Raw genomic sequence first — 24,953 nt, forward strand, 5'->3', positions numbered from 1 at the left:
ACAAGATCATCATCCATGGAAGAAGAAGAATCCGCTGGTACAGCAGAAGGCATCACGGAATTTTGGCTGGTCATTGCCTTTTTTATTTCAGCATTTTCAGTCATGAGCTGAAGGACCGAGTTCTTCAAAAATTCATTTGTCTTGTTGGACAAATCCAGGCCATTCTTCAAATGAGTTATTGCGTCAGTCACTCCTTTTGCATTTTCTTGCAAGGATTGCATCGACACATTGTTGGCTGCCAACAAGGTAAGGACGTGATCCATTGGGGTCACAGCGACTTGAACTTCAGGGGCTGTGTTAACTGCTACTTCTGGAGTTGGTGTATCAATTGGAGCAACAACACCTGCAATTGTGCTATTAAGAACAGCATTCATGCATAGGTTGGGTCGGCGGGGAGCAGTAGGAATACGCTTTGTCATTTTCTGTTAATAAAATAAATATTAATAATTTTCAACTAATATTGTACAATTCACTACACTTGTTATATCATATTTAAAATTCACATACTAGTAAAGAGGATAAGCGGTGCAGATTAACTCTCTACCTTTCATTTGATATTTAAGCACATCTCCCAACCGCTTGATCCACATTTAGACAACTTCTTTTCTAACTCAATGAGGCACAAAGTAGTATTTCAAGATGACGGTGGTCATCTTCTTTTGGAGTATTACTTTTTACAGCCCGCATTTTGTCAGGGTCAAACTGGATTTTAAGACAAGTCTTTTTTTTTTCCTTTTTTTTTCTTTTAACAACATTTATTATTGATATTTTCTTTGTTTCTCTTTTGCTTATGTTTTTACAATTTCACTTATAATTTTTTCTTTCTTTTATAGCTCAATACCAAATATGTGTCTCTTTGTTTGGCTATACTCTGTCTGATATATCAAGGTAAGATATCATTATCTTACAGATCTTTGTTACTCATCATATTGTTTGTCTAGCCATTGCTACTCATTTCCATTGAGTCTCATCATCTCTTAATCGAACATGATGGTAAGTTTTTTTCTTAAAAAAAATTCAAATTATTCTTTTGTCTTCCTCATAGATATATATTTATTTTTATTATGATTTATTAGTTATGTCTAATATTATGCACGAAGACGTATAATCAGTAATATTTGGTAAGTTAACTACAATATATTTAATAAATACGCCTTTACTACGCACAATATTAATAATTATTCATTTTTAGAATGTATCTCTATTCAAAGACTACTGGTATTGTCTTGATAATTCTGAAGAACATGTTTATATCAATTTTATGTCAAGTCTTCTCCGCCTTGTAAGTATTTATGAAGAAATTTCAATTTAAATCATTTACTAATTCTTCTTTTCTATTAATCATTTTTTAATAGCATTCCCGCTATTAAAGTATGTATTCCATGTCTACTCCCGGAAGGCTTTAAATTATATATAGCGAGCAAGAAGTATTAGCGATTATAATAGCTATAGTATCAAAACTGTCGCGAAATTAGGATTTTTATCTAGAAAAGATTTTCCTATCAAATAAAACAAAATTGAACAAAAAATGTATAACCCAATGTTTTTCCAAAAAATAAATAAATAAAAGTAAAATAAATAAACAAACCAAAGAGGCTTGTTTATAAAAATCTACCCATGCTTTGTTTCTCTTTTCCATTGTAAAAAAACCTAGTTTCATTGCTTTTGTGTGTATAAAAAACCTAGTTTCATCACTTTGAGCACGTATAAAAAACCAACTATCATCATTTCTTTATATTGTAAAAAACCTACAATCATCTCTTTGATAGTTTTTAAAGCATTTCTGCAGCCAATAAAAAAACCCAGTAAAAATAATAATATGGGACGCTAGCTCTTTATAGACCTCAAAATATAACACATAAAGAGGTAGACTCGATAGGAGTAAAGCGTAACTACAATATTTATTCAGTTTCCATAGTTTGCGGACTGACAATCGTTCTACATTGGGTTTTCGTGTACCCGTTGTTATGATGATACGCATCAGCACCATAGATGATATCGTACCATTGCTCAAAATGATATATCACAAAAATTGTGATGATATCGGCTCAATCATCTACATTTTTGGTACATTTGATCCAGATGAAATTACCCTATTTTTCCAGTGCTATTTGCAAGACAAGATTTGGAGGATCAGATACAGTGTTTGTACAGACATTTAACTTTCATAAAAGAAGAGACGATGCTAGAATGAACATCTTTTGTAATAGATGTAGGGAACTTTCTTTTATGTTTTAATTATATTTATATTTATATTTTCGATTTAATAACATATGTAATGTAGTGATTATTAAGAGATCAGTCAAAACTATTGTAAGCTATGTTCCTGAAGTTATCAACAATGATGAACAGAATTCGGTAGCCATAGACAATGATTATGATATGGATTATGACTTTGATGATAAAAATATATATTTTTATTTTTATTTTTATTTGCTCTAACTTCTTTTATGGTTCCGGTAGAAATGGACACTAGTATAGAAGTAGACATGGAGACACAAGAGCCTATTCAAGTATTACCTCTCTCAGAATCCAATGCTGTCTTTGGTTATGAGAATGAAGAGTTTAACTCTGATCTTGATTCTGACAGTTTTGAAGATGATTCCAGTGAGGATAACATGCTTGATAGTGAAGGTTTGCACACTTTCATAATGGATATTGGGTTCTGCTGTATAAAATAATAGAAATTAATTTTTTTTAAAAAAGACAACTTTTCTGAATTCAACTCAGAATTGAGTTTCATCCATCATTTTTTTCATACAGGTCCTTGCACTATTTGTATCCTTGTACGTCATTGATGAAGGCGCCATTCTTCTCATTGCCATCATGAACAAAATACTCGAGCTTTTCAGAGATCCATTCCGTCTCCCAGTTAGCATCCCTGGTCTCAAAAGCATGGCAGGATTCAATATCTTTACAGATGGTATAAAGAAATACGTTTCTTGTAGTGAATGTCACAGCATATATGAGAACAATGAATTAACATCTTGCTTCTGTATCTTTGATAAATTTGGGAATAACTCAATGTGCGGTAATAGTTTGTTCAAGTCAGTAAATCAGTCATCCATTCCAAAAAGAACATATATGTATCACTCTGTTCAGAATTCGATCAAAGCTCTCTTTTCTTGGCCTGATTTTGAAACCCAAATCGACTCGTGGAACCATAGTCCGAAGGCTGAGAATAATATGTTTGATGTGTATAATGGCTTGATGTGGAAGGATTTGAAAGACACCAATGGAATTCCCTTTGTTCATGGCAACTGCTCACTGATGTTGACCTTAAACATTGACTGGTTCCAGCCATTCGATGGTGTGACATATTCGTGTGGTGCAATTTACCTGGCTGTAAACAATCTTCCTCGAAGTGTAAGATTCAAGAAAGAAAATGTCATTCTCATTGGGTTAATGCCAGGTGCAAAAGAAGCAAAAACATCCGAGATAAATTCCTACCTCAGACCTCTGGTTAACAAATTAGAAAAGTTGTACAAGGGAGTCAGAGTCCAGACATATCAATGCCCAAATGGTACCACCATCTGCACTGCTCTGTTTATGGTTGCCTGCGACATCCCTGCTGCCCAAAAAGTGTGTGAATTCATGTCTCATACCAGTACAAATGCATGCCACAAATGTAATCACCAATTCTCCCGATTAGCTGGAATGAGCTCTGTCGATTATTCTGGATTTGATTTCTCAAAGTGGCTCCTTTGCACTAAGAATGATAATTGTAAGGATGCTGAGGTCTGGAGGAATGCAACCACTGAAGCTGAGAGACATCGTCTTGAAGTTGAAAATGATGTTCGCTGGTCTGAACTGCATCGTCTCCAGTACTTTCACTGCAAAAGGAGGGTGGATTCGGTCGAATTTTATTTTTTGAATTTTGGCAAAATTTGGAAAAATATTTCAAACACCATCATTTCTCAATATATTTTTTTCTTGAGATGGGAATTTGCAATTTTTTCTGATTATATTAAATAAACACAGATACAAACACAAATATTTATTAATTAGGCAATAAATCGCACAATTGTCTTAAAAAATATATGTTTCGATTGACTTGGCAGAAAAATAAAAAATAAAAATAAAATATTAAATGTTAAATGTAGTATTTAATTATTTTTCTGGAAGGAAAAACTTGTTGTTACAGATGCACCTAATTTAGACTCAATAATATTTTTATTGCATCGCAAAAAATACCAATTTTTATTAGAATATAATAATGTATGATATATGACTTATTTTTAATAAGAAAGTATATCAAAAAAAATTGAAATAAAGAGCAAGAATTGATGTCATAAAAAATACAAGAAAAAGAAAATCCAAAAAAGGCCACTTGCCAAAATGAGCGAGAATTGATATCATGTTAAAAAAACGCGAAAGAGAAAAACTACGCCATTATATCAGTGATTATTAAATTGAAGCCCCATTAATAATCAGGCACACTTTTTTTAAGAAAAGATTGCTGTATCAAAATCCATTTGTAATTCTTGCTAATAGGGACGGTAAGCTCAATGTAGTTAATGACATAGTAAACAAGATATATCAACTCATTATTAATGACAAAAATAAGAGATATATAAAAGATGAAAATAAAATATAGTATATACCTCTTTATTATTTTATTATTATTAATATTATTCTTACTGTTATGAATTCTACAACTAAAACCTACACTGTTATGTGTACATGTTCATCATGTACTAAAAATGCAATTGGCGGAATTTTGCAAAATGCACAGTCCTTTAAGCATCATAATAATGCTGATAAGTTATTAGACATTGGCCCAAAAAATTGAGGTAAATGACATTTGAGTAGTACGCGCATTACTGAATAAATTGTAATCTAATATTTTTTTTTTGTTAATTATCAGTTAATACAGAAGTTGTCAAAGAAGAGACAGACGTTGAGATAGTAGATGTCTCTGAAACATTGATTGATTGTGAGTATAAATTTTTTTTTTAATAAATCATAATTTAGATAGCTAATAGTCTGGTTTTACTATATATGAAGACAATTATTCTATTGTATCAGCCAAAACTACCGTACAGAGTGTATCTTTTTTGAGAGAAGATGAGATTTTTTAATTCGAAGAGTCTGATGTCGAGACAACATCATTGGCTTCTGACAATGATGATCCTGATTCAAGCAATGAGTCTGAAGATGAGAGCAAAGTTGAGGTTGCCGGTGTTGAAGATTTTGAAGACATGGTTGCTTCCGGTATGCATACATTTAAAAAAGAAATATACATAAATTGTGTTACAAATAATTAACAGAAATACTCGCCTTTGTAGTTGCTTCTTTGAAAATTCATGAAATGTCTCAAAAAAGCCAATTCATGGCTCTATTTGGCGTTATCTTTCAGGCGTTTTACTTGGTTCAAGCAGGTGGAACTGCTATGTTGAAATTCTTCCGCCATCTTCTTGTTGCCTTTGATAAGGATACTGATTTCTCACTCACCATTGATGCATTAAAGACTATGACCGGCTTCAATTTCATGACAAAAAGCATTGTCAAATACACCGTCTGCAACAAGTGCTTTGCAATTTACCTACCAGGCAATTGCCAACCAAATTGCACATTCGAAAAATACACAATCACACCACCAACATACTGCGGAAATCCTCTTTTCTCTGACACCAAAGCTGATCGCCCCATCCCTATCATGGTTTTCCCATACAACTCGCTCAAGAATGCATTGGCACAGCATTTCGCCAAACCTGGGTTCGAGCATCAAATCGTTTAATGGAGATCGAGGGAAACCGTAAACAGTACCTTGTTGGACGTCTATGATGGTGCAATGTGGTCTGAGCTCCTTGATGAAGATGACGAGCCTTTTGTGAATCACAACCATTCTTTGATGTTGACATTGAATGTGGATTGGTTTCAACCATTCAAGGGTCGTACACATGCAAGTGGGGCCTTGTACCTGTCAATGAACAACCTGCCTAGGGAAGAAAGAATGAAGCCGAAAAACATTATCCTTGTTGGTGTCATGCCTGGTCCAAAGGAAGCGAAGATCGACCAGATGAACAACTTCTTGGAACCTCTGGTAGACGAGCTGGTAGAGTTATATAGTGGCATAACTATGAAAACTCCAGAGTTCCCCAATGATACTAGTATCCGCGCTGCTCTTATGTGTGTTGCTTGCAACATACCTGCTGCAAGAAAGACTGCTGGATTTACAGGATTTGCAAGTACAAACGCCTGTCACATATGCAAGCGTCATTTCACTGCTGTTGCTGGAACAAGTAAGATCAATTATTCTGGATTCAATCATGAGAACTGGGTCTCCCGAACAAAAGAGGAAAATGCAACTGAAGCTGAGATGTGGTTCTTCGCAGAATCTGATGCAGAGAGAGCTGTTTTGAAGAAGCAGCATGACACCTGTTTTTCCGAGTTGCATCACCTACACTACTTTGATCCTGTCCGATGCACGATTGTTGATCCCATGCACAATTTGTTTCTTGGGACAGCAAAGCGTATGATCAGTGTTTGGAAAGACCTGAGGTATCTCCCAACTGCTGTTCTTGTCCGTATGCAACGTCTTGCCAATGGTATTCTTGTTCCTCCTGGGTATGCCGTTTTATCAACAAAGATCGAATCTGGTTTCCCGTATATGAAGGCAGACGAGTGGCAATCGTGGTGTCTGATTTATTCGTTGGTGGTACTAAAAGACGCTTTGCCTGAAGACGACTACAAAAACTGGACTCTCTTTGTAAAAGCATGCCGAAAGTTGACCAGTCCTTCAGTCACATATTCAGAAATTGACAGCGCACACCATCTCCTTAGAGAATTCGGAAAAGAGTGTGAGACTCTTTATGGAGAGAGCAGCATCACGCCAAATATGCACTTGCATATGCACTTGCGTGAGTCAATACTTAACTTTGGTCCGGTATACACATTCTGGCTGTATAGCTTCGAGAGATACAATGGCAAGTTGAAGAATATCAAGACGAACTGTCACAATGGTCTTGAGGTCACCTTCATGAGAGTCTTCCTGGAGAAAACATTCATTGGTAGCTTTCTTCGAGCGTATTCTACCAATCTTTCATCACCACTGATAGAGTTCCTTGAGGGGGTTGCCCAAGTAAAATCAAATTCCGACAGCTCTTCTCCCTTGAATTTGGATGCTGGCCACCCTTCTGCGTTGCCATTTAGCTTAGCAATGTTCCAGCAAGCTGCTACCAATCCATGGTACAATGTCACCGGAAGTGAGGCCTTGCCCCCGACCACATTGCCAATCAAGTTGCAGTCTTTGACTATGATGAAGGATGATCACTATCAGTGGTTATTTGAATTCTATGTCAAGGCTTACCAGAGTACAAGTGTTTCCTTCTGTGTGGTAGGGAGAATCCCAATTGGTGAGGATGTATTTGTGAACAATCGGATTCAAAAGGTGAAGAAGATTTTGTTGCTGGGGCAAGAGTACTGCAGTGGTGAAAAGAAGAAGTGCGGGTCTTTTGTGAGGGTATTGTTTCTTGAGAGAACAAATGACAATGTATCTGAATTCCCTGGTCAAATAGAGTATTTATTTACTCATACCATCAAGATTGGTGGAGTCAAAAGAGTGTCAACGTTTGCATTCATTAAATGGTTTTCTGCCTACCATTCAAGTAGTCATCAGCCATTAGCTGATCAAGGTCTGCAGTTGTGAGACAAGGAATTTATGGAAGAAGATGCTTCGTGCATTGTTCCAGTGCATCGTCTGCATTCGTGCTTTGTGTTGACTATGCATAAAATGCAGAGTGGGATGCAAAAGCACCTGGTTATTCCACTGCCTAGAAAAGTAGTTACATAAAAAACAAAAAAAATAACAACTATTTAGGTTACCAGTATAAATAATTATAATACGAGTTTTTTTGACTGTAAAAAGGTTTAGCTTTATTTATCTCTGTATTCTTATTTAGTTTTAACATTACTTCTTTATTAAGTATTTAAAAAAGCTATAGTAAATTATATTACCAGTTTTTTTTTAACTATTAATGAATAGTAAAAACCATTATTTATTTCTCTTGCTTTTATCAATAATATAAAAGACAAAAAAACTTGTATATTTAATACCCAACATTTACCATTTTCTTTGCCTTTATTACATATTCTTGCTAATATCGGTATTATAATTTCCAATAAAAAAAACGAGGATAAAACAATCAGGGTTATATAATTAAATAATTGCTTTGTATATATATTTTTTTTATTAATTGGCTTTAAAATAAAATAAAATAAAATAAAATAATAATTTATTATTTTGATTTTTGATTTTGTCTTTTTCTTTTTCCTTTTATTTATATATTAATTGCTTCTCATCTTGACAATACCGTCTGATTATATTTTACCACTTCACCCCACATCATTCAACACAATCAATAAAAATCATTAAAGTACTATATGCACTTTGTAAACAAAATAACGATTTATTGTTGGCGTATGTGAATCCAAGCAGCAACATGTGCCTTTTTCTCATTCGATAACTCGGTGTTTCTCAAAATAATTGGATAGACAGAAATGCCAATGACGTCTGGTCCCTTGTTAGCAAGTCTCTGTTTCTTCAAAACAGTAAAGTATTCATCCACCTGCATTATAATATAAATACTTTTGAGTTAGAAGTATTAAAAAAAATAACTTTTATCATGAGAGCCTTACCAAGAGATGTCTATTTCTAGGAGTATATCTAGTTTTATTTTTCTCCTCATCTGACTCAATATCAGATAACATGTCATAGTCCAGAAGGTCAACGACAGTCTCACCAAACTTAGACTCAAGGTTGGCCTTGTCAGCTAAGTGAATTGCCTTGTAGTCTGCAAGAATCTGAAAAAAAAAGTTAAAATAGTTTACACAAAAACTGTTGACTATACTTATGTTTCTCTTTCTGGACCGGCGTCGAGAAATCCGATTTTGTCGAGCTATCTTTTCTGGCAAAGCTTTTGCCCTTTGAAGCATATACAAAATATGTCTTCGGGTTTTCTCTTCCACAACTGCAGACGAAACAGACTTTACTTCAGCTTGCTGATGTGTGTAGCTCTGCACTACATCAGCAATGGGACGGTTGGATGTCGAGAAGGCGCCCTCATTGACTGTCAATGGCATTGTTGCCAGAACTGCTCGTGTTTGAGAACGGATCAATCTCTGCAAAATATAATGTAAGTAACTTTGCAATATTCTATTACTAGTATATATCCTACCGAAACCGTTGGAAGGCGGTACTTTATATATTCTCCTGTAGTAAGAGCCTGACCGATGGGACTATGGTTCGAATTGTTATTCTGGCCATTGGTTGCTCGCATGTTGTGGTAGACCTTCTCCAGAAGTGAATGAGATTCATTCAGTTGGGTGCTCATGGTGGAGGAAGTGGACAGGACAGTACCATCTAGCTCTGAGCTAACTGTCAAGCTGGGAAAAATTTCCCGTTGTCTTGTGCTTGCTGCTGTCCCAGCAGTTTGTTGAACAGACTTTTTTGTAGTCGTCTTTTTTGTTTTTTTTGGTTTGCTGCGTATTAGAAGACATGAATTGAGATATTTAAGGCTAATGAAAGAAATGGAAATATTGTGAATACTTTAATAATTAGAGTCGGGTTTCTATAAAATAATAAAATAAATCAAAACATATGTAAAAGTGGAAAGTAAGGCACCAAAAGATTATTTTTCTGATGATGCTCTTTATAGCATTTTGATCCCTATATTATACTTTTCTTTATAAGCCGACTTGGAAAGGCATTTGTAATAGCTTACATCCATTACAAAAATGTAAGAGATTATGGTTTAGTATGTAATGTCTTGTCTCAATCGGGATGGGTTGAATGACTTTCAATTTGCTCAATTGATTCTATCAGTTTCTCAGGGTCAACGGTCATAAAATTATAATTTTGAATTTCTCCCATTTTTTTTTAATTTCTTCTTTCTTCTTCTTTACTTCTTTCTTAATGTCTAACATGGTAAGCATCAACTCACATCAAAGTTTCAAGACCTAATCATATTGTTGTTTTTATTCTAGCATGATACACTATGCTTTAAACCACCAAGTCCTTCTTAACTGCCTCAAAAGTAATGATAAAAAGGTAATAAAAATATACTTGAATATTTATTCACAATTTATGTATTAATTATTCTGCTTAGATTTTTCTGGCCCGTTAACAAAGACATATACCTTGGGAGGGTTTACAAAATGGTATGTTATATAAATATTAACGTATACCTTCAAGATACAACTTGTATTTATTATTTTTCTTATGTATACCATACACTTTATAGTCACTGGTCTTTATCTCGGTCCTCTTTTTTTGATTATACACCGACTCTTATTCTCTACAGACAGACAAGTAAGTAAATAATCATTCTACTTCTTTGTATGTAATTCTAATAAAAAGAAATTATTTTATAGATAATATCTCCATTTCCCGCATGCTGCCTCTTCTATTGTATTAAATAATTGGTAAGCAAAAAATAGTCTGATACGCTTTATTTCATTCTAATAAAAGATTATATTTTATAGATAATGTCATTGTATTTTGTGTTTGTCAACTCTTCTGTTTTCTGAACTGTCTGGTAAGCAAACCATAGTCTTATTTACTTTGCATCGTATTAACAGAAGTTATTATTTTTATAGACAATATTACTATAATTGAGACATTTAACTAAAACGTTGATATATCCATTTTTATGTTAAAGACATCCATCTGTTCTCATATTTAACTTTATTGTAAGTACATTCATATTTTTTAAATAATCTGTTGCTCTCAAATAAATATACCTAGAACATTCTTTCTAATCCACCCTATAATTATTTTTTATAAAAGTAAACAAACAGGCCAAGAAGGCGTGCCGCAGCAAGCAATGGAATACAGTAGGGGTCAATTGCACCAGGGGTGGACCAATGGATGTTCGAAAGGAATAACATAGTATCCACTAAAATAAATGACGGTATCGAGTGTGATGTTTCTACCCAATTGCAACAGAAGACGATTAGTGATGTAGACGAATAGAAATAGTTAGAAACAAAAAGAAAATTTTTTCAAATCAATAAAAACCTTTAAAATGACCCATAAACCTCTAAATCTTGACTAAATCTTAACCAAATCTTGACCAAATCTCTTCTTTAACAACCCATATATAGTAATAAAAAGATGTTGAATGTTATGTGCTGTATTTAAAAAAAACCCCAAAACCAATATAAAATGAAAAATCTGCGATCTGATAAAAGTGCGTCTATATTTTCACGACCAAAATATATCACATAAAAGTATATCACACTTTTTCTTTTTGTGTTCCTAAAATTCAGTATACTAATTGTATTCATTTAGCTCACGAATTTTAAAAAATTGGCATCATAAATTCCGATCGAATTCATGCTGAATTTTATTCATTCAGACAGTATTTGGTCAAGATTTCACTGGAAAAATAACAATAAATACACACCGGGAAATTCAGGCATACTATTGTGAATATTCCGCATTTTACAGTGGGGTTTTGCCTATTTCCACTGGTACCAAAGCTGATCTGGTTACATGTGCACAGACCTGCTATCTACAAGTGTAAAGTTTGATAGCACTAGTGAAGTTGGGGTCAATAGTAATTTTATATCTTTGTATATAATAGAGTACCAAGAAAACTTTATTTCAAACTTTGTTTTTTTGCTGTAATACAATCTGTTTCCATGTTAAAGGTTAATAATCAGGGACTACGTTGCATGTGTATTGTTGAACTATCCCTGGGTGAATAGTTAGAACCATGGACATTTTATTGCTTATAAGCCAATCATTAACACTCTTTATTATGAGGTCATAGATTATCTGCTCCCCCAATTACTTGATATTCAATTATTATTGGTTTGAATTATAGTTTATTTTTGTATTTATTAGAAAAAATAGAATGATTCTAGGTTGATAGTATTGGAATAATATTATATGCCTCGGGCCATCTTCACCGGTATCCTTCATATGACTCAAATCAAGCAGTGCTTTATATATAATGTTTGTAAACTCTCATATTCAGTAGTTATCTTTGGCACAGATACTATTTAACATAATAGAAGAGAAGTTAGATGTGTATTTAAATATTTACATGTTGTGAGTGATATATTAATTTGAGAATACATACAATATAATGACTGAAGAAGATAAAAATAAAATTTTGAGAGTTCGAGACATGGCGTCAATTATAATTTCTTTAACAATGAAAATAATATAGAGAAGTTAGTTTGAGTGAATTGGGTGACAGAATATGTAATGAACGTACCCGAAGAAAGTCAATTTATTTGTAGACCTAGATAGTACTTGTCAAAAGTTGATATAACCTTTAGTAAAAAACATATATTAATATACAGTATAAATAATACTATCATACATATTAAGAGAATAAAAGAAGAAGTCTTACCATGTCAATGATGGCGCCAAGAGATAGAGGTTCTTGATTTATTGCGTGTTTGGCAGATGAATATTCATCTGTAATAAAAATTATATTCTGTCAGATAAATATTAAAAGTAAATAAAAAATAAAATATTACCATGTTGATGGTCTTGTTTAATTGTAGGGAATATTTTTGGCGATATTGTCTATAAAAAAGAAGGAGAAAAGTCAGAATAATTTTATAGGATGATGACATGAAGTATAGTTACTAACCTGGACTAATCCGGATGGCCATTGTAAAGAGAATACATCAGAAGGAAAAAACACGCTAGTATCTATGACAACTGAAATAATAATTATTATTTAGTTACATTTGAAGAAAAGAATTGCTTTAAAAAAAAGAAGATATGTTACCAAAAAAGTTTGCAAATATAGTAAAACACTAAGAGAGTATATATGTATCTATGACAACAGAATGTGTTAATCTTGTTGTTGTCTGTACAGAAGTATTTTTAAGAAGAATGTATCTTACCAGTAAAATTCACAGTTATAACAAAAATCAGAAAGAGAAAGAAAAGAAAAGAAAATGGTCAATAAGGAAAAATATGGAAAAATATAGAAAAATAAAAAAAATAAGTAAATAAAATACAAAAAAAACAAAATAGATAATTAAAAAAAATGAAACTCAAAAAAAATATCCAAAAAGCATAATAGATATAATGGTGTAGTATCTAAAAGCAATCTTTGTATCAATTTACACAGTGTGTGTACAAGAAGTTACTTTAGATATATTCTTTTAACCAAGATCAATCAAGACTAGACATCCTTTTTTTTGGAAATATAAATATACGTTTTTGCTACAATCTTACTCACCCTTGCTCACGCACTCTTACAATTATTCTTACTTATACTCACACTTTCTCTCTCTATCTTCCCATCTTTTTCTGTCTTTTATTTTGGTATGTTTGATAATAAATATAATTGTAGTGTATAATAGAAATTTATTCAAAGAATATAAAAGCATTAACAGTTAATACATATTTGAACTTATATTTTTTAAATTAATAGAATATGTCTAACCAAAATGAAAGCTATCCCACTTGACGCACTCCTGCTGAGAGAGAGATGACAAACTCTCTTGCCATCTTGCGTCGTGACATGACCACTGTCATGAAAGATGTTGCTGATATCAAAGCAAAAACTTCGAACACTCCTGTGTCTGCTGTTTTGCAGAGTCAGCCAATGGCTTTAGTGCATGCTGTTGCTCCTGTGAGCATGTAAATGAATGTAGCTGGTTCTCCCACCATGGCTTCTGATGCAAAATCAGTCAACAAAACAAAAGTCTATGTATGTATCATACATATAGTAAGTTATATCTTTAATAACTTACCAAGATTCAATAGAGACTTCTTCAGGAGCATTTGTGGGACCCTAAGTTCAAGTCAAAACATTTGGCTGAAATTCAAGCCAACAATGGCAAGCCAAGGTGAAACATGGCTGTCAACTTCAACCAGTCACCAAACACTGAGCTGACAGAAAACCTCGTTGCCTACTTGGAAAGAAATTTCGTAGGAGCAGGACTGAGAAAAAGTGATGTTCGTGACTTTGTCTACACGAACTTCACTAGCAGAAAGCATGCAGCTAATAAGTCTCAGGCTAAAAAGAAGTCAGACAATGCTCGCAACAGAAGGAGTAGCCGCGAAAAGGAGGTAAGTTATACTTTATTTATTTATTATTTGAATAATTCTTATCTAAGTCATTAATTTAAAGCAAAAAAAGACAACCAATTTAATATTTTCAACAGCACTTGAAACGTCGCAAAACAACGTACCAGTCTAACAAGACTGCTATTGATGACGAGATGAAAAGAGATTGCTCTGGTCTCATTATAGAAGAGGCTATGTCTGTTGGTGAGTCAGACGATGGCACTTCGCCTCATGTTTCTTATAGTGGGCTTCATCTTTGTCGTCCAGGTTGGAGAAGTGATGAGGTACTTAGTTTTTTGAAAGTTGAAATATTTAATTTAGTTAATATATTATATTGTATTATACTGAATAAAATATTAATGTCTTTAATATAGTACAACCACTTCATCACACTTGTTGACAACAAAGTGGTAGCTGATTTAGGCTTAAATAGCCATCAATTGCTGTCACGTGCTTTTGACGAAACCATTGAAGGACCAGTCCCTGATGCAATTGCGTCACAGTTTCCTCAGTGGGCTCTTAGAAACGGGCCCTAAATAAAGTTTATATTTTTTGTTCTTTTTTTCTTCATTCATAACGTCCTATACTTTAAATAACCAAAAAAATGCATAAAGAGGCATTACTTGTTCTTTGTTTTTTATTTAATTATTCTCATAAAAAATCATAGTGCATAATTATTCATAAAGGCTTCAGGCATAGTATTTTTTTGGCATAGGAATGACCAGCATTCTTTCTTCGTTCATATCAGTTACATCTACAGCAGTTGCAACCTCTAAGTGTATGCGATGTACAGGCAAGATGCTGTGATAATTATCAGCAGAGAATTCTGGCAAGCAGATTGCAATACCTTCATCTCTGTGTTCATTGTCATTTGTCAAATTATACCATTGGATGTATGCAAAAACATGCTGGTCTTGATGTAATGTTGATGCTCGGTGGTTTGGATGAGGAGGCAGAGTAAATGAATATATAAAAAGATACTGAATTTGTCCGGTATATAGGCTTGAAGTTTGGCCATTGCTGCTATGGAAGAAAGCTTGAACAAGTGACCCGCGCTTACCAGAACTGTTGTTCCCAATATATGTTTGGCCAAGGAGATCAATTGATTTCAATTTTGTGATTCGGTTATTTACAAAATATTGTGACAATCTGGTATCGTGGTAAGAAATGAGATTGGGCATGGCATAGGCGATTTTATAATAATCTAACAATTGAGGATAATCAATATCACTCATTGTTGATTCTTTTAAGGACTGTAAAGGAAAGGTGGATGGGGGGAGTGGTTCATTGCCTTTGATAGGTGCTGCTCGACTTAATGATGAGTCTACAAATTGTTGCAGTCGGAAAGGTTGTTGGTTGGTTGGAGCATAAGTGGCATAGGTCGTTATAGGTGTGGTCGTAGAGATAAGTTTTTCGAAAAGAGAAAGGAATGGAATGAGGCTTGGACATGATAATGTATTTCATACGTAATCAACTTTGTATGTGTCTGCAGTGAATTTTGTCATATAGGTTGTTTCAAACCCATCTTTTCTGTTTGTCTTGTTATTCTTTAACAAACCATTGTATCTCTCAAAACCAAAGAGCCAATAGCCATACACGGGTCCAAAATCACGAATTGTGTCATGAAGATGGAGGTGCAGGTGCATGTTGCAGGTGAGGACTTTTGGTTCATATGTATCTTCACAAGATTGACAGAATTCTTATAGATATCTGTGTGCTTAGTCTATTTCGATGAAACTGATTGACGGCTTTACAAGTATACGGCATGCTTTTACATAGTGCATCCAGCCATTGAACATATTGGACGGAAGAACTGGTTTTAGAAGCACGGGAGAGTACACCAATACCCAAGACTTCCACTCATCTGCTTTCATGTGGGAAAAGCCCTTTCCTATCTTCGTTTTCAGCTTGGTATAGTTGCTGGGCAATATCATTGTTGCTGCAACTGTCTGCATTGCAAGCAGATCATTGTTTTTCATTTTTTTCATTTTTGTCCATGTTTCAATCATTCTCTTTGGTGTTCCCAGAAAAAGATTATGCATGGGATCAATGATCGTCCCATGTACTAGATCAAAGTATCCAAGGCGATACAACTGCGACCATCGAACACCATATTCAACCTCCAGCTGCTGCCTTTCTGAGGGTGTACTCGCACTATTCCACTCCTCAGCATGCACACGGTTTGCTCTATCACTTCGATGGCGCCACTGGTCACAATCAAATCCACGGAAATCGACAGAAGAAGTGCCTGGTAGACGAGAAAATTGATTGTTGCATTTGTAACAGGCGCATGTGCTGTTGTGCGCGGTGAACCCACTAGTCTTTCTGGCAGCAGATATATCGCATGCAACCATCAATAAGGCTGCACGAACTGTTGCACCGTCTGTTTGCTGGTAGGTGGGTATCTGTATTCCAAGATAAAGCTGTATCATTTCGTCGACTAATGGCTTGAGATAATGATTGATCTCTTCTGATTTTGGCTCTTTTGGTCCGGGCATGAGGCCAACAAGGATTGTATTTTCTGCTTTAAACCACTCACTTCTAGGCAGGTTGTTAATCACCAGGTAGATAGCACCGCAGGAATAGCTAGTACCATCGAAAGGCTGGAACCAGTCGATGTTTAATGTCAGCATCAATGAACAAGGGTGCTCAACAAAAATTTCATCGTCATTGTCCTTCAAATCAGTCCAGGCTTCACTATTGTAAACATCACACAATGTATCAGTGATCTTGAATTCTTGGTTCCAGTGCATGATCTTTTGCTCGAAATCGGAATGGAGGAAAAGAATTTTAAGAGCACGTGTGAGAGACTGATATACATAAGACTTCTTTGCAACCAAACCACCAGACAATGATTGGACTATTAATTTGCAATTACAGGCAGTATGTGCACCAAGCTTTACGAAATCACAATTCAAAGGAGCAGGTACACTTTCCTCATACACCTTGTGGCAATCCTGACAAACGACAAATCTCTTAATCCCTTTTGTCATGGCTGAGAATCCTGTCATGCTTTGGAGACCAGAAAGACTCACGGGCAATTGGAAATCCTGCTCATAAATCGACAAGAGCTTGTTGATGAATTCGATCAAGACAACAGCGCCCTTATTGACCACATAGCGGGAAGCAAACATTACCACAAAAGTAGCAATGAACCTGTGTACCGGATTTTCAGGCATATTTGGGGTGACAAAAGGATCTATTGTAAAAAAAAACAAAAAAAATTAACACCCCCCTTTTTTTCAGATTTTTCTTTTTTGGTTCTTTTCCTTGAATTTTTTTTGGGTCTTTTTTTATTAGTTAATTAACATGGACTGACCTTCAGTATCGAATTCTTCGACTTCAATCTCAACAATATTCTCTTCATTGTCTTCACTTTCTTCACTGCCATTGCTTTCTTCATCATTGTCATTTTCATCACCATCACTGCTTTTGCCATTCGACTCATTGCTAAAAGCAACCTCATCGTCAGAAATTGGGGCTCCTTCCCAAACAGGCGAGTTGGTCTGACCGCCCATTGCTTCCATGGGTCCAGTTTGTTGGTTTGATGTAGCTACATATAGAATTCAATTTTTAGTTTACTTCTCTTTTTATCACAATTAATGTTTCTTACTTTCAAAATCAATATCCATGAGATTTCTTTGAACAGATACATCTATTGAAATAAAATATTATATAAAATAACCAAAATGAAAATGAAAATGAAAAACAAAACATACTTCTTTCACTTCTTTCCATGTCTTCATATCTTGCTCTTTTATTGTGACGCTGGAGGGTTCGTGTAGAAACAAAGCTGTAGCCTTGTTGATTATCGCTGCATTTTGTGCAATAGCACTTCTTATTATAAAGTTCAGAAGTAGAGGACATGGTGTTTATTTTGTTATAAATGTTAAGATAAAAGGGAAACAAGTGTTACATTTACTTTATTTGTTTAAACTTTATAATAATAATAATAATAATGATAAAATAACTTGGATGGTTATTATATCTGAGCCAATAGAAAATTACAACATGACTTTATGAACATGTACACCAAAAAACATGCTGAGATGAAAAATTGCTCTAAATATTCACATGTAACCATGAACCTTCACACAAGGGTATTCAGGGTCATTTCTCCAGTATTTAGTATACTGAATTGGCCCTCCTTTTGCAGTGCGGGGCAATGACTGGGACAGGGTGGCAGAAACAGAGCAAGGCAACAATGTTGCTGGATATCTGTTCATTCTTGGCTTTGTTCCCACGCCCGCATTTGACATGTGATGGGTACAATCAATGTCGTCAACCATTGTCAACAATCTGTTGAACTGTATTTATTTTTATTAGTTCTTTATTTTTCTTGTTATAAAACTTATTTATTTATTCTAAATATTATTTACCTCTTCACTTCTCCAAGTGGGGTGAGCCACATGCAAACACCATCGTGGAAGATTGTCCACAATCTCAATATCCGACTCACCATCAGACATGGCATCCTTCTGAAAGAGTTTGAGATAGGCCTTCTCAACAGGGTTTCCAGTCTTATATCACATTGCAGCATCAATAACTACCCAGTTGTCCATGTATGTCGACTTGTGTCGGATAGACATCTGGTTATATAGATTGTAGCTTGAGAAAATAGTAATATACTAATTAATTTTTATATAGTATATACAAACCTGAAGAGTATGACTGTTTGCTCTCCCCTTGCTGTTTTTCTTGGCCTTCTGCTCAGGGGACTCATGAAAAGTACAATGACTGTGCTTGTACCTGTTCTTTATTTTATCACTTATCACCCATGGGTGAGTACCAGCTAGACGAGTCTGGGTGCTAATGTAGCTCTTCAAGTAGTTGATAACAGCTACGTTATTGCGGTGGTTAATCTTCTTGTTCAAGTTCCACTTCTTCTTACTCTCATTCTCAGCAACAAGAGCAGGGTCGTCAGACTCAAACTTCCAATCCCACAACTTTTCCGCAAAGATTTCCTAAATACAGGTTGTTTAATAAGTTGTTGATACTAACATATATTAATATTAATTACCGAGATAATGACAGAAATCTCGGCATCACTGAGGGAGGTCTGGGGGACATAGGATGGCATCAGAGATGGTTCTAGACTAACCATACAAGTCTGATCGTTGGCATAGGCAGTTGCAAAGTCTGCAAATGCTGTATGTGTCTTTCCAGACGTGTCAACAACAACACTCATCCTGTTTTTAAAGGCTGTCATGTTGCTATTGACAGCAGCAATGTCATCCTTGACACCATTGATACTGTTGTTTACTTTGTTAAACATTTCAACAATTTCTGCGTATCACTGATCTTGGATAGTTGCAGATGAGAAACTGGGGGCAATTTCTCAAGGTCCAACACGGCCAGCCAAAACACGGTTTGCAGAGGTAGATATACTTGCAGATGCTTTTCCTTTTCCTTTACGGTCTGTTTTTCTGCTGCTATTGGAAGGCATTTTTTCTTTATTATATTTTTATTAAAGTTTTATACATTAATAAATTATTAAAATAAAATAAATGTATGGGTTGAAATATATTTATTTTTGTTTAATCAAAGATATACATACAAAATAAGCTAATATAAAGTAGATTTATGAAATAGCTGAGAAAAGAAAGGGATTATATATTATTTTCTATAAAATCCTTTATAACCTTAAACAACTTCTTTAATATTCAACATAGAACTTAGTGTTACAATATAATTTTGGACTATTCATTTTATTACTATTGTATATTACTAGAGTCAATTCTCATCTAAACTGCCTTCTGTTGGAAATCCCACTTTTTTCTTTTTTTTCTTTATTTTTTTCTTATTTTTTTTTCCTGTTTCTTTTCCGCTTTATTTACTTTTATTCTGGTTGATGTATTTGAGTTCACATCCTGGTAAGCAATTTGTTTTTATTATTCTACTGTTATATTTATTCTTAATGTTTTTTCTTTTATTATTATTGTGGTTGCTGATAGTATTACAAGTCTTTGCCATGTTGATTAATGGACAAGAACAAAAAGGTAAAACGCGATTATTGTGTATGTGTTTCTTTATTAGTTATTTTTGTTGTGGGGAGAAAATAAAGCAAAATATAATATAGACGAAAGAATTCGTGAGAACTTGTGTAGGTTGTTTATTTCAAAAGAAAAGTAAAGAATGATAAAATTCGATTGTCTTTCTACACGGAACTATCTACTGATATTTATATGTTTTTCTAATTTGTAATTCACTGTGTGCTTAAGTAATCTTTATCACGATGAGTCATCTTCCAGGAGTATTGTTCTTCTGGAAAGATCCGGAAAGACCAATTGATATGATACTTCTCCAGTCAGATCAGTCCAAGAGTTTTGGTAAAGAAGAGCATTTATGCTATTGGTAATATTTTAGTATTCCGACCCAGATACTCGGGTAATGTTTCATAATATTAGATAGTTATAGTTGTAGTCTCTCAATTAAGTATTTGTATAATAAAAGAAATATGTAGATGAAATATAATGATGTCATATATATAATGTATATGTATTTGTATATCCCATGTCATGGTGATAATAATAAATAATCAATTATGTGTATGATGATCTGTGTATTAGATAATATCATAAAGGGAGATCTGTTTGACTGGAATAGCTGAGGATATTATTTTATCCTTCAGTCTTACTCTCAGATTCAGCAGTAATCAATACTCATTCACAACAATTTTTTTTTTCTCTTCTCAGCTCATTAGCTCCTCAGCTCATTAACTCCTCAGCTCATCATAAAGACATACCAACAGCAGAAATTTATCCAGTAAGTCTGAATAATGTATTTATTTATTTTATTCTTATATCTAATTTTGTTTATTTTCTATCTCTGTTAGTACTGTCAACATTTCTATGTACCTGATTGAATGGCTTGTCTTTGAAAACCGGTTTTCTTTGGTAAGTAATAAAGCCAAACTTTATTCCATGATCTTTACTAATGCGTTTTATTAAATCTTTCAGAACAACAGTCAATGTACACTATGCCTAGTTCTGACAAAAGTACTGGTAAGTAACCATATTATTTAAATTAAAGAAAAATAAATATTTATATAATCTAATATAATTGAATAATTTTTTAGTCTTCTCTTACTAGTGAAATACTGTAAACATGCGTTTCTTTTTAGGATTCTATCATATTGGAAGTATTTATATATTATAATATATGAAAGGGTTTGTTATTATATTAATTATATAGTAGTCTATATATTAGATTAGACAATATATTGTCAAGCTGTACATATTATAAGCAAGAAGCTTTTTTTAAAATAAAAACAATTTTTCCAAAACAATCCCTATAAAAATATTTGAAATGAAGTGCAAGAAGTATTGCAATAGTATGACATGTGTGAATCCTATAGTTTAGTTGTGCATAATTGTCCAATAAAAGTGTTTAGATTTGGAAGACAGTATACATAAATCCTGTTTCTTCTGTTAAATGATCCAATAGAATATCATTATTTCAGTAGACAGTTTTCTATCAAAAATAGATTTTTTATTGGAATCTCTGTTTCAAATCAAGTTTAATTTAATGTAATATCCAAAAAAAAGATGCTATAATTTGATTATTCTCTCTGCGATTAAATAGTTTAAAAGAATCTTACATCTCTATATGGATCATTATAAGTTCAGAAGTTACATAGACAACTCACAGGTAACATAACATATTGCAAACAGAATCTATAAATGCCAAATTCCAGAATTTAATTATTCTGTCACTCAGAATTTCCCATACTATTGCATATGTGTAGAAATCTAATTCCCCAGTGGGTGTGTACAAGAAAAGCAAGGTATGGGTAATAATAAGAATTGAATTCCGTAATGAGATAGAGTTATTTAAATTTGGAAACAATTGTAATAAAATGTAAATTAAATAAGAGAAACTACTTCCAGAAGAAAAAAATAGAAGGAATTTCAGAAGAGAAGAAATATCTAAAGCTAGCAAAAGGAAATAAATAATGCTAATGTAAAATAAACTAAGTTAAGGGAAGTATTCAGAGAATAAAAGATTAAACATTAACTAAGAGAATTTCTAAGGTAATTTTAAAATGAAAATTGTAAAATTTGAGAGAAAGAAATATAATAGAAAAATAATAGAAAATAGTCAATTTTCCACAAAGACTTGACAAAGAAAAACAGTAAATGGAAGAAAAATTCAGAAAAGAGATTAGAGAAAATAGACAGCATCTTTAGAGAAAACTTTTATATCAGAAAAATTCAACAATTGTTTAGTGATTGATTTTGAAGAGTTATTTATACTACTTTTTGGATAAAATTTATGGCAAAAATAGGTTGCACTAATGTCTAGGAGATAATTGTGATAAAAAGATAGATAAAATAATTGTTATCAGGATTTGTCATATAAGAAAAATAAATGAAATTATAATACATAACTATAGAGAATGGAAAAGATCAGAAAGGAGTATGTTATAAAGAAATGGAAAAACTACAGTTAACAATTTTAGTAAAGTAGTGTTGAGAGGAAAATGTTACATTTAGTGCATAAGAAAAGTAAGAAAAATAAAAGAGGAAGAAACTAATTTTGGGAAAGAATAAAAGGAAGAGAAATTTGTCTTCAGAAAATTGGAGAAGAATAAAAATAAAAATAACGATAAGTCAAATTTTTAGAATAAGAAATAAAAATAATGTAAATAAAATTAAAATTAAAATTAAAATATAAAATTATAATTGACAGTTTGAGACTTTATGACTGATTAAAAAGGTTGAAATCGATTGAAAAAGGGACCGGTATTGCAGCTAAATCAAATTTAAATGGCACTATATCAATAGTAAATCGCTTCCGTGGCGCAATTGGCAGCGCGTCTGACTGTTAATCAGGAGGTTGGTGGTTCGAGCCCACCCGGGAGCGTATGTTTTGTTTTGTCCTGTAATGTTGTTAAGCCATATTTTTGTTGCTTTCGATCTGGGTTGTTCTTCTAATGCTATTGTGTCAAAGTTGACATTGGTGAACAAAATCGGTAGTTATAAGCAACCAGTAAGAGTTGACTTTTTAGGATAAAAGATCTTGACTTTGCCAATTGGTCTTTCATATATGTTTTAGATGTTTAAGATGGTAAATATACTTGTAGAAAATATTACTGGACAACAGGCATCTAAGACATATTATTGTGGCTATTCTTTTAGCCAGAAATCAATTATCATTTTGTATAAATAGTCAAGACATATATTTAATAAAAAGTATCTGTTGTGAACGAGTATTGGTTACTGCTGAAACTGAGAGTAAGACTGAAAGATAAAATAATATTCTCAGCTATTCCAGTCAAATGGATCTGCCTTTCTGATATTATCTAATACACAGATCATCATACACATAATTGATTATTTATTATTATCATCATGACATGGGATATACAAATACATATACATTATATATATGACATCATTATATTTCATCTACCTATTTCTTTTATTAGACAAATACTTAATTGAGAGACTACAACTACAACTATTTAATATTATGAAACATTACCCAAGTGTCTAGGTTGGAATAGTAAAATATTACCAATAGTGTAAATGCTTTTCTTTACCAAAACTCTCAGACTGATCTGACTAGAGAAATATGATATCAATTGGTCTTTCCGGATCTTTTCAGAAGAACAATACTTCTGGAAGATGACTCATTGTGATAAAGATTACTTAAGCACACACTGCATTACAAATTAGAAAAACATATAAATATCAGTAGATAGTTCCATGTAGAAAAACAATCGAATTTTATCATTCTTTACTTTTCTTTTGAAATAAACAACCTACACAAGTTCTCACAAATTCTTTCGTCTATATTATATTTTGCTTTATTTTCTCCTTACAACAGTTTGTATAGTAAATTTTAAATAATGTCGTCCCTGAGAAATAAAAAGAAAATTAATCGATTGTTCTTTTCTTTTTTTTTAAAAAAAAATTCTTTTAAGTTCATCTTGGAATTGAGTTTCATCCGCCATTTCATTGTAATCGTTATTGCCTTATTTGTATCATTGTATGTTGTTGATAAAGGCGCAGTGATTTTAATTTCCATTGTCAGCAAAATTCTGGAATTCTTTAATGATTTGTGTGGTGATCCAGACACTCGGATGTTGGATTTATCACATATAAGAACATATTAATATTGGGATAGCGTAGTAGCTATCATCTTGTAAGTATAAAATATATATAAACGATTAAGTAATCAGCCCAATAATTATTACAGTTAGTACTGTAGATAATATCTTAAAGATTGTTAAGATAATTATATCATACTGCCAGGTAAATTGTGTCAGATCGATATGGAGCTAATTTAGTAGGAAGTCCTAAAGCTCTAGTATAAAAGAGAAAAGAATAGCTAAGAGCTAAAGAAGTACGATTTATGACTTGATGTCATAATTGTAACACCAACACTAGTTAAGCAGTAAATACACTCTAATAACCAAATATAGTAAAGGAAGAAAGCCTTAAGAAACTAAGACGTAATGACAAGAGCAGATTGTGTTTTCTTATAAAAAGAGACACTTTTTATTTATGAATAAAGAACAACTGATATACAGTCTCAAAGTATTTCTATACGTCTCTATTATCAAATATTTTATTTTTCTATTGTTTCGTATCTGAGATACCACAATTCGTTTTGTCTTCCATTAAGCATTTCTGGTCTCAAACAACTTGCGGGATTTGGCGGCTCAACAAAAGGAATCAAGAAGTACACTGCCTGTGGTGAATGTCATACGATATACAGTTGTGATGAATGCGTTCCATTATGTTGTACTACGACTAAGTTTGGTAGTAATAACCTGTGCTCAACGTCATTGTTTAAATCTGGATCAGAGTCAAGAATTGCAAAGAAGACATACGTGTACAATTCCATTGTTTCATCATTGAAATATTTTTCCATCATCCTGAATTTGAAAACAGTATTGATT

At 33.2% G+C, this 24,953-nt stretch overlaps 8 protein-coding genes and 1 non-coding gene across 9 annotated transcripts; 4 read left to right on the top strand and 5 right to left on the bottom strand.

Annotated features, from left to right (window-relative positions):
* Window positions 1–41: 41 nt before the first annotated feature.
* PHYBLDRAFT_145399 (hypothetical protein) lies at window positions 42–419 on the bottom strand (the record flags this gene model as incomplete). The annotated part of the gene is made up of 1 exon (XM_018431428.1): window positions 42–419. A coding segment is annotated over one exon (378 nt), but the record flags the coding sequence as incomplete, so codon positions are not given.
* Window positions 420–2,826: 2,407 nt separating this feature from the next.
* Window positions 2,827–7,651, top strand: PHYBLDRAFT_168355 (hypothetical protein; the record flags this gene model as incomplete). The annotated part of the gene is made up of 7 exons (XM_018435845.1): window positions 2,827–3,047; window positions 4,456–4,499; window positions 4,868–4,936; window positions 4,979–5,046; window positions 5,091–5,214; window positions 5,271–5,734; window positions 6,302–7,651. The coding sequence occupies 7 exons, from the start codon at window positions 2,827–2,829 to the stop codon at window positions 7,649–7,651; spliced, it is 2,340 nt and encodes a 779-aa protein (XP_018291973.1).
* Window positions 7,652–8,411: 760 nt separating this feature from the next.
* Window positions 8,412–12,633, bottom strand: PHYBLDRAFT_145401 (hypothetical protein; the record flags this gene model as incomplete). The annotated part of the gene is made up of 7 exons (XM_018431429.1): window positions 8,412–8,570; window positions 8,641–8,805; window positions 8,873–8,926; window positions 8,995–9,123; window positions 9,180–9,461; window positions 12,366–12,433; window positions 12,612–12,633. The coding sequence occupies 7 exons, from the start codon at window positions 12,631–12,633 to the stop codon at window positions 8,412–8,414; spliced, it is 879 nt and encodes a 292-aa protein (XP_018291974.1).
* A 1,198-nt stretch (window positions 12,634–13,831) lies between these two features.
* On the top strand, window positions 13,832–14,580 carry PHYBLDRAFT_168359 (hypothetical protein; the record flags this gene model as incomplete). Its single annotated transcript, XM_018435846.1, has 3 exons — window positions 13,832–14,047; window positions 14,143–14,328; window positions 14,419–14,580. The coding sequence occupies 3 exons, from the start codon at window positions 13,832–13,834 to the stop codon at window positions 14,578–14,580; spliced, it is 564 nt and encodes a 187-aa protein (XP_018291975.1).
* A 153-nt stretch (window positions 14,581–14,733) lies between these two features.
* PHYBLDRAFT_64889 (hypothetical protein) lies at window positions 14,734–15,279 on the bottom strand (the record flags this gene model as incomplete). The annotated part of the gene is made up of 1 exon (XM_018441364.1): window positions 14,734–15,279. One exon carries the CDS (start codon window positions 15,277–15,279, stop codon window positions 14,734–14,736), a length of 546 nt encoding a protein of 181 aa, XP_018291976.1.
* Window positions 15,280–16,065: 786 nt separating this feature from the next.
* Window positions 16,066–16,596, bottom strand: PHYBLDRAFT_102222 (hypothetical protein; the record flags this gene model as incomplete). The annotated part of the gene is made up of 1 exon (XM_018427689.1): window positions 16,066–16,596. A coding segment is annotated over one exon (531 nt), but the record flags the coding sequence as incomplete, so codon positions are not given.
* A 1,518-nt stretch (window positions 16,597–18,114) lies between these two features.
* On the bottom strand, window positions 18,115–19,490 carry PHYBLDRAFT_145404 (hypothetical protein; the record flags this gene model as incomplete). Its single annotated transcript, XM_018431430.1, has 5 exons — window positions 18,115–18,351; window positions 18,424–18,564; window positions 18,703–19,008; window positions 19,065–19,306; window positions 19,397–19,490. The coding sequence occupies 5 exons, from the start codon at window positions 19,488–19,490 to the stop codon at window positions 18,115–18,117; spliced, it is 1,020 nt and encodes a 339-aa protein (XP_018291978.1).
* A 405-nt stretch (window positions 19,491–19,895) lies between these two features.
* On the top strand, window positions 19,896–21,149 carry PHYBLDRAFT_168362 (hypothetical protein; the record flags this gene model as incomplete). The annotated part of the gene is made up of 7 exons (XM_018435848.1): window positions 19,896–19,917; window positions 19,999–20,043; window positions 20,266–20,398; window positions 20,756–20,809; window positions 20,880–20,940; window positions 21,004–21,048; window positions 21,123–21,149. 7 exons carry the CDS (start codon window positions 19,896–19,898, stop codon window positions 21,147–21,149), a joined length of 387 nt encoding a protein of 128 aa, XP_018291979.1.
* A 1,687-nt stretch (window positions 21,150–22,836) lies between these two features.
* On the top strand, window positions 22,837–22,909 carry PHYBLDRAFT_t130. Its single transcript has one exon. It is a non-coding gene; the product is annotated as a tRNA-Asn (tRNA).
* Window positions 22,910–24,953: the final 2,044 nt, after the last annotated feature.

The sequence above is a fragment of the Phycomyces blakesleeanus genome, assembly GCF_001638985.1.
Source record: "Phycomyces blakesleeanus NRRL 1555(-) unplaced genomic scaffold PHYBLscaffold_10, whole genome shotgun sequence".
Lineage (NCBI taxonomy): Eukaryota > Fungi > Mucoromycota > Mucoromycetes > Mucorales > Phycomycetaceae > Phycomyces > Phycomyces blakesleeanus.